Source organism: Vigna unguiculata, chromosome 3, assembly GCF_037176805.1.
Source record: "Vigna unguiculata cultivar grain cowpea cultivar isolate G323 ecotype 2 chromosome 3, ASM3717680v1, whole genome shotgun sequence".
In the NCBI taxonomy this organism is placed as follows: domain Eukaryota; kingdom Viridiplantae; phylum Streptophyta; class Magnoliopsida; order Fabales; family Fabaceae; genus Vigna; species Vigna unguiculata.
The window spans coordinates 37,681,187-37,690,952 of NC_140794.1; the positions used below are offsets into that span (position 1 = coordinate 37,681,187).

Sequence of the window (9,766 nt, forward strand, 5' to 3'; positions counted from 1 at the left end):
ACAAATTCATCCTTAACTAGAATCAAGACATCGTACTTTGTTAATGATACAAATCGTAACTATTATCAACTCATCAAGATATTGTAACTACTTACACAAATCATCACAGTTACAAGCCTTTCTAGAAATAGTGATACCTGATATAGGTTCCATGTAGATAAACTACATTGGACGATTTCCTTGGCAAAGTCTTAATCTTTATGTGTACGTGTGAACTTGATTGAGGATTCAACTAATGCTATAAAATAAGGCAGGTTATTGAAAAGCACTTATGAGTTGCTCCGAACAAATTTTTGTAGCTAAGTTAGCCAACAGATATTCATAAGAGCTCATTCCTTCCAAAAACAAAAGTACTGCTTTTCCTCTTGTGTAAAGAAAATTACACGAACGAATTTTGTCAATTCATTATGGAAGATTTTGAAAAACAGTGAGGAAGCATTTTTGCCAATGGAAAACTTGCACCATCTGATGCAGATCAAGAAAAAATGAGACCCCTACGAAGTAATTGTCTCAAGTCCAAAATCGTTACAAAAGTTAAAAATCTCTCACTACTACAAAGAAAAAGAAAAACAATTTCCAATTTTGCATCAAACTACATGTACAAAATGGACATATCAGTTTGTAGTACTTGCAGGATACTTTCAGAAGAATCTGGTAAATCCCTGGCCCACCATATCCTCTAAACATAAGGCACCAATTTATCTAATTATCGCAAACGACCTAAACATAGGCAAAACCAAAATGAAAATTCAATACAGATATTTTTCAGTTTTATATATATACACATAGAGAATAGATATTTTATCTAGTAAGATCAACACAAACAGAAGCTGTTCTACCAAAAACCTCGGAACATCATGGAACACAAAGAGAACATTGACGAGTGGCAAGAAATCGAAACCTCCGAATGGAACATGGAAGTGATCAACGAAAATTACCTCGAAGTTGCTGACCAAGCTTCTTCCACTGACGACCCTCCAATCCCCACTCCCACCCACCACGAACTCTCATTGACACAAATCGTTCCAACCACATTAACGGATCCCGAAGACGGAACTTCCCCGCCGTTAAGGCCATCGACGGCGCCGTTAGATTGGCGGGTGCGGGTGGTCAACGAAGGGAAGAAGTTATTGAGGCTGAGGTTGGAGGGTATGAGAGAGCGCGTTGTTGGCATGGCTTCCAAGGTTAGTAACTGGGCAATGTATACGGGGGCGTTTTGGTCATTTAAGCATGTGGCCGGAGCTTCGGCTGCGGCGGCAGTGCTCGTGTCGCTGGTTTACGTGGTGATACGGCGGCGGCGTCGGAGGGTTGGTGGGCGGAACGTGGTGGCTGATCGTTGCGTTTATCTTCTGAAAGAGAAAGATGAGGTGAGTATATGCTACTTTTTTTATAATTAAAAGATAGAGTAAATAGAAAATAAAATAAAAACGAGACTCTTAAATGATTGAAATTAGAGAAAACTTCCTATGATATTATATTAAGACACTCACATTCTTTCTCATTTTTAAAACCTTTCATCTTATTTATGCTTTTATTGAAGTTATATTCATGTTCTTTATGTCTTTAGTAGAGCAACATTTATTTTATTTAAAGTATATATATTGAAAAAAAATATACAAATTAAAAATTTTAAATATAAAAAATAAATAATTTAATTGTTACATATTAATAATATCTAAAACAATTATATTGTCATTCAATTATAAAATATCTACTGTATTTTTAAGAAACATTGCTTTAATATAAAAATAAATAAATTTATTAATTTATTACTATATTTAAATATCGTAATATAAATATATTTAAAAACACACTTACAAATATAAATAAAATAAGAAGTATGACAATTATTTTTATTAATAACATAAGATATATGAATGTATATTTTAAAATTTTTAAATTGTATTAATGTTATTTAACAAAAACTCGGGCGGTGAACGCAATTTTTTTCAAAATTAAATTATTTAATTTTGATATTTTAAATTTAATTAATATTTTATTTTAAGTAAGATAAGAAAAAGTGAAATTTTATTAAAAGATATGAAAATTTAATCATGAGTTCCTTCAGAAAATGAAAATACACTGTATATTTATTCCTCTCTTGCATACTTGTATTGATAGATAACTTTGTATAATCTTATAACTTATTTGATTTCTTCTCACATACTTTCAAAATTTATTTAAGTAACACAACTTGACAATAACCTAAGATGGCAATGTGAAGTGGGCCAGACAGGTCAGCCCGTAGGAAAAAGTACGGGATATGTTGAGTATTTTAGCATGTTAGTCCATTCAGGTTCGTCCTGCTTAATTTATAGTCTGCGCAAACCAACAACGGGTCAACCTGCATTGGCCCGCATTATTAACTTAAATCTCTAAAATTCGGTAGCAACTACATAATATATCGTGTGTGTTTCTTATAAGCAAGTTGTTCATTAGAGTTTTTTTCTCTAATCCATCCAAACTCAACTTTATTGTTCATTGTTTCTTCCCTTGTCCTAGCGAGATTTATGTTTCTTAGGCATATAGTTCCATCTACTATCGGGTCACTATTGGACCACCCATTAATGTGTAGTCTCACACATGAGATGTATATACCTCGATGTGAGGGGATGTGTTGGAAGTCTCACCTCGACTTGAGATAAGGCAATTTTATAGTATATAAGTGGGTGCAAACCTCACCTTACAAGTTGGTCTTATGGTGTTGAGTTAGACTTAAAGTCCACTTCTTAAGAAGGTATCAGAGCCATTGTTTAAAAGTCTATCCTAGCATGATTTTTATTTCTTGGACATAGAGTTTCACCTGCTATCGGGCAGCTTATTGGACCACCCTTTAATGTCCAATCACACGCATGAGATGTATATACCTCAACGTGAGAGGGGGGGTGTTGGAACCACATTGACTAAAGATAAGGAAATTTTATAGTATAGAAGTAGGTGCAAATCTCACCTTACAAGCCGGTTTTGTGGGGTTGAGTTAGGCTTAAAGCCCATATCTTAACACCTTGATTTAATTTAGATCAATTTATTTTTCTTTTCAACATACTTGTACTTGAAAATTAGAAATTATGGAATTTAAATATTGCTTATTTTTTTAAGAAATAGGCTTATAGATTTTTTTTACTAATTTAATTAAATTAAAATAAGTTTATTAAAATCCAACGTCTTGATGAGAAAAATATAAAATAAATAATTTCTCATGCGGGTCACGGGCTGACCTGCAAACCTACGAGCCGACTCTTAAACCTGCCAGACAAACATTATGCAGAGCAGGTCAAAGAAATTAGTCGCGTTTCTTATGTGGGAAGGGCTAACCTGGCCCGCAAAAATGGAGCGAATCGACCCATTGCCATCCCTGGTCATTGCTACTATACATTATCCTTCAATAAAATATTTTCTTCCTTTTTTCTTATAAAACAATTCTAATTCATAAGTTCCTTTGAGATATTATATGATTAACTTTCTATAAATGAAACTCTTTTGGATTTTTCATAAACTAACTCACTTCACTTATATTGTACATGATCTTTAGTTGTGGCAATTGTACACATTAAATTTCTAACATATACTTCTAAAATGCCTTGTCAACTCATTTTTCATCCTAGCTTTCTTCCTAGAATCAATAGATTTTGAATCGGTCATTCCAAATTTCTTAAGATATATCATGTACATCTTTTGATACAAAAAAAGACCATCATTTTTTTATGTTGCTTCAAGATTGAGAAAGAACTTCAATTTTTCCATGTTAGTTACGGTGAATTTTAAATTCATTGATTTATTGAGCTCCATCATCAACTTATCATCATTCCTTATACAAATTAGTAATCCACATACAAGCTTACTACCATCTCCTCTACCTCAGTGAATAAAGTGTGTTCATACTCATATTTTACAAATTTATGACTTAAAAACTCTTTCAACAAGACTATACCAAGCCCAAGTGGTCTACTTTAAGCCATATAGACCTTGACTTAACGTGTAGACTTTTTCTTCTTCCCCCTTTTCTTGAATTATTATGGTTGTTCAACAAGAATATCTCCAATTAATTTCCTTTTCAAGAAAAAGAATTTAACATCCAATTAGTATATGGACCATCCATTATGAGCAATTATAGTAATGACATATCAGATAGTGTCTTTGTGAGCTACAAGAGTAAATACTTTTGTGTAATCTACTCCATATTATTGAGTATATCATTCAATCACCAATCATGCTTTATGCTTATTGACTTCTAATTTTTCATCATACTTAGTTTTGAAGATACATTAAATTCTAGTCCTTTTTAGTGCCTTTTGGAAGCTTATTTAAACACCACATACCATTTTTAGCACCTCCAAATGGGTTCCTATATTCTTTTTCATAGGGGACAAAATCATCTTTGTTGTTGATGATATTAAGGTGTGATTCAAAATCATCATCATATAATCTTGTATGTGTTACATTATCATTCAAAAAGGTTGAATTTGTTGCCTTCTTGAAAGTTGTTCTCCACAATCTTATTTTTGGAAAATTTCATCTTGTGCAACTTACGACTTACCAACTACTTCATTGTCATTGTAATCCAATTCAGATTGAATAGGCTTGTGAAATATTCTCCTTGATTATAGCATCCATCATTTTTCAAGTAGAACATCTCAACTAATAATAGTTTTCTTCTAATGAAACTATAAAGTTGATGTTTCTTTATGATGGTAGTGGCTCCATCACTTTGATTCTTCACTAAATCCTACTAAAATACAAGTTATACTACATTTACCCAATTTAATTCAAAAGTTATCTCTCACAAGCACATGAGTCCAACATCTAAAGACTTTGAAACATCCAACAAAAGGTTTTTCCTCATTGCAAACTTCCTTTGATGTCTTGTATTGTACTATTGACGTCAAACTTCTATTGGACATGCATTGCTCAATTAACAACTTTTACCCCAAAACTCTTTGGAGTACTTTTTACGACCAACATGTTTCAAGCCATATTCAAAATGCATAATTCTTTCTTTCAATAACCTTATTCCGCTAAGGTGAATACAAAGTAGTAAGTTATCTTTTTTTCCTACTTTTAGCATAAAAACTTGAGAATTGCAAACTCGTTTCACGTTCAACCATGACTTTAAATTCTTTAAAGAACTTAAAAAGAAATTATTTCTCATGTAGAAAATAGATCCATCTTTTTTTGTGCGGTCATTGAAGAAAGTAATTAAATATATATTATTGCTTTTAAAAATTGGTTGAATTGGACTCTGCAAATCAAAATAAACCAAATTAAATGATAACCCATTTCTCCATCAACTCTTCTTAGGAATTGGATCTTATTTTTGTTTCCCATTCACACATTTGTTGTACATTCTTGAAGGTATTATTGGTTGTGGTAGACCCCCTACCATCCTTTTTATTGTAAGGTATCGAGTCCATTGAGATTTTAATGATGACAACAATGTTATACTTGACTAACATCTTTCGTTATTGTATTGAAGCAAGTTAAATATATAATTTTGAACATATGACTAGAGGACATCACAAATTTCATGAAAACAACTTTATCAAAATGATAAACCTTACAATTATTGTGTTGATCAAGTATAACTTAACCTTTTTCTTAAAGTTGTCAAAAATTACAAATTATTTTTCAAATCAAACATAAGAAAGATTTTATTATTACCTATATTTGATTGTTAATCACTAATTGGACATTCCATTTTCTTTTCACCACTAAGATTGTGTTAATCCCTACCTTTATAGTGTATGTGAACTACTAAGTAAAAATTGGCAAATATTATGGAATTACAACCTAAGACACAAGTAATATATCTTCATAAATCTTTGGATGGTTGCTTTTGTTGTTTTTACATTTTCGTTAGAAGTATCGTAGTTTTTTCAAATCTTCTCCTTCCTCATCCTTGATCTCATATTCAATGGCTACCACAACCTCTTCCTTGATCAGAAGGTTGTTCACAAGTTGTCTTCAAAAAATTTTCCTCCTCTAAGTTAGTCATTCTTTTCTCATGCATTAGCAAACAAATTTTCCATTCATTTATGGATAGGTTGTTAGTGTGATGTCTCTCCTTAGTTGAATATATCACTTAGTTGAATTTCTAGACTCATAGACCATAATAAATTTTTCGCTATAATCATGTCACTTTCGTTTTCACCATTAACCTTCATGTTGTCCACAAATATAAATGTATGTCCCAAATAATCATTAATAGTCTCTCCCACCTTCATATGGAATGCCACAGTTCTTTTCCTAATACTTGCAATTAAACTATATTAACCTACATTGAACCTTAGTATTTCTTTTTCATAGAATCTCATATATCCTATTTGAGAAATGTCTTAACAATAGAACAACAAAAAAGTTTGACAAATATTATTCTTCGATTTCAAGTCTTTAAGATTTTGTTGTCAATTTAAAGTTAATTTTAATGTCATTTAAATAAGTAGAATTGAAAATTTTATTTTCATCAAATTCTAATATTGTTTGGAACGTAGAAAATTCCATCAACATTATCCCATAATTATAATAACCATCAAAATAAACGAACGAACTATATATTTAAGGAAAAAAATATGACATTATTTTATATAAATGAATTTCATTTTAAATATACCATTAATTAAATGTTTAATCATTAATTTTGAATCAATGATTATGAGTACTATAAGAGAATGCTTGATTAGTAATAAATTTTAGTGACAAAAAATTGTTAATTACTATAATGACCAATTTAGATATCAATTTAAAAAATAAAAAATTATTGGTTACTAAAATAGTCACTATTATAAATTAAAAATTATAATTGGTCACTAAATTGGTTATTAATTAATTAGAGACCAATTTAGAAACAAAGTCATTCTGGTAGCTAAAACTTAGGTAGCTAATTTTTAGTGACCAATTTTCTTTGATAGTCAAAACCATGGTAACTAATTTTAAAGACCAATTTAGAATTATAATTTTTTATTCATAATAGTGACTATTTTAGTAAGCAAAAACTTTTTACTATAGTGACTAACAATTTTTAGTTACTAAAATTAGTTATTAATCAAACATTTTCTTATAGTATATAAAACTTAAAAAAAATCATTTTATAAAAAGAAAAATAATTGCACTAGTTTGTTTTAACTTTTCAAAATGGGTTAAAGAAATATGAAAATCGAATAACTTCTCATAAAAATCAATTTTTAAAAAATACTTCAACTATTGAAAACAAAAGCATAATTACCAAAATATTTCAAATTAAAATTACTTTTAAAATTTATTTATAGTAGCATCTTTTGTTGATATCTGACTTAAAACACTTAGTCTCTTCCCTCTAATTTATCTTAAAGTTCTTTATATAATAAAATGTAGCTGTTAGCAGCTAAGCCTAGTGCTTCTAGTTGCAATTTGCTTCCATTTGCAAAATGAGGTATTAACACTGATTAACATTTCCTGAACACTTTTTTGCTGCAGAAAATTAGCCAACTCTTACGTCAGATTGCACAATTGAATGAAATGTTATCATCTCGTCGAAAGGTTCCTGTGCATCAAATAAACTGATGCAAGTTTTGCAGTATTTAATTACTATATTGCAAATTCTAAATGAATTTGTAACTCTTACTTAGGTGTTCACTGTTCAGTGTCTTCATAAATAAACAAATTGGTTGTCTTTTTATTAATAAATCACTAATTGTAAGCGCAGCATAAGCATATATGACCACTCTTAGAAAAATACTAGCCACTGCAAATTCTGAGAAGTAATATTTTTTGTATATAATGCTAAGATCTTATACAAGTTAATCAAAATTTTATGAATGTTTGTTGCTGCTATGTGGTTTTTCATTTGTTTTCTTAATTTTCTAAAATATTGTGACTCCTCTCGTGGATTATGCAATCTAAAGTATTATAACTTGTAGAAAAGTTGATTTTTCAACTCTTAGAACTTTAGAGATTAAGGTGTTGATTTTTCTTCAAAGTTGATTGTTCCTGCGGAGAACAAATAAGAGAAGTCAGACACGAATGTGACCTTACTTTAATCTGCAACCTCTCTAGTTGGCTTCTCCTCGACCCGTGTATATCATCTGTTGGTATCACGACTTGGACCCAGGAGGGGTTACCTGTGGAGAAGACTCCGACGATCAAGTCAGTCAAAAGGTTCTCAAAAAGTCAAATCTCGTGATTAAGGGATTAATGAATGTGTACCTTTAATTATTGAGGTCCATGCGTATTTATAGTTTATTAATTATGTTTGGCCATGTCATGGGTCGAGCCCTTGTTTGGGCTGCAGGTGAGCCTGGGCCCAGGCCAGGCCCCTTAGTTCGATCATTGTTGGCCTTAGGGGCCTTGCCTGTAATACTTTAAGTCTATAAGGGTCAACAAGTCTCGTTTCGTCTTCTGAAGTAGGCGGTTTAGGTTGCTTACGCTTGTCCGCTTGATTCATTTGATAATTGTTTACTTGTTTGCGGGGCTTTATGTAGGCGGGTTTTACCGTATAGTTGTGTTAGGCCGCCTAGATGTAGTACACCAGTCCCCCAGCCTTTGCCGGTGGAGACCTAGCGGCAAAGAATGAAAAGTGTGAACGATTTTGTTAGGCCGCCTAGGTGCAGTAACCCAGTCCCCCAACCTTTAAGTGTGATGAACAGTGTTAAGGCTATAATCTTAATAGGTGATAGTAAGCGAAAGGGTGACAAAAGTCAGAGGTCTAATCAGAAGGGTTTTGCACCGCCATTTTGAGTTTTGTGACGTTTCGTGTGCATTGTGACGCTTCGTGTGTGTTGAAACTTTTGGCGGGAAGGAGTTGTAGTGGTTTAGATCGCTGTTTATAAATATAGTTGTTGTTGAGATTTGGTTTACTTTGGCTCATTTGTTAGAAATCTGAAAGCAGTAACTTGTGTGCGTTAGAGCTATCCGATAAGTTCTATGTTCCTGTCGGCATCCTACATATTTTTAAGAAAGGTATGTCTAGTACTAGCGATAGTATGTTGTTATCTTCATCGAGTAGTGGGAGTGGACAGTCTAGGGAAGATGGGGGTAGACAATCTGATGATGGAAGTGGTGGTCCTACGATTGGGATGAGGAGGATTCCGATGGAGACAGTGACTGAGGTAAGAGAAGACCCTCCGGAGGAAATAGCAGAGAGTAGCTGGCCGGCTAAGGTAGGTTATGAATGGGTTGTCGCGAAAGTCCATAATCAATATTCATTATTCAGATGGTCGAGATTGCTCAAATCATGGCTCAACTGTACTATTGTGGGGAGGGATGTAAGCCGCGATATAGTTTCCTTGGAGCGGGTAAGTGTCGTCGAATGCGTCTGTCACGACCAAGAGGGAGCGGCTGAAAAGTTTTTCTACATGTATATGTGTCATTTTTCACAACTGCACGTGAGGCTACCATTTGATGATTTTACCATGGGGGTACTTTGTTTACTAAACGTTGCCCCTACCCAACTGCATCCGAATAGCTGGGCGTACTTGCAAGCCTTTCGTGTTCTCTACCGCTCGTTGTACATGCAACCCTCTCCGCAGACATTTTTGTATTTCTATTACACAAGGCCAAGACATCTGACAATGTGGTTATCGTTGGTGAGCCGACCGAGTATAAGCAGGTTGGATGCATTCACCCAGTCATTCAAACATTTCAAGGATGGATTCTTCAAAGTAGTAGTGAAGGAGGCTGGAAGGTCGTATTTCTATAACGATGATAGGAGCATTAAGTTCCCTTTTAGTTGGACCGATAACCCTTGGCGGTATAAGGACATGAAGATTGAGAGATTGTTGGTGGCGGATAAGGA

General features: G+C 32.9%; 1 protein-coding gene across 1 annotated transcript; it reads left to right on the forward strand.

Annotated features, from left to right (window-relative positions):
- The first annotated feature begins 776 nt into the window (after nt 1-776).
- On the forward strand, nt 777-7,804 carry LOC114177224 (uncharacterized). The gene is made up of 2 exons (XM_028062491.2): nt 777-1,367; nt 7,450-7,804. The coding sequence occupies exons 1-2, from the start codon at nt 858-860 to the stop codon at nt 7,534-7,536; spliced, it is 597 nt and encodes a 198-aa protein (XP_027918292.1). The 5' UTR covers nt 777-857; the 3' UTR covers nt 7,537-7,804.
- The last annotated feature ends 1,962 nt before the right edge of the window (nt 7,805-9,766 follow it).

What these genes read in the sequence shown, in the direction of transcription:
- LOC114177224 (XM_028062491.2), top strand. Translation starts at nt 858, where the DNA reads ATGGAACACAAAGAGAACATTGACGAGTGGCAAGAAATCGAAACCTCC. An exon ending in TTCTGAAAGAGAAAGATGAG is followed by an intron (nt 1,368 to 7,449) that starts GTGAGTATATGC and finishes TTTTTGCTGCAG; the next exon opens with AAAATTAGCCAACTCTTACG.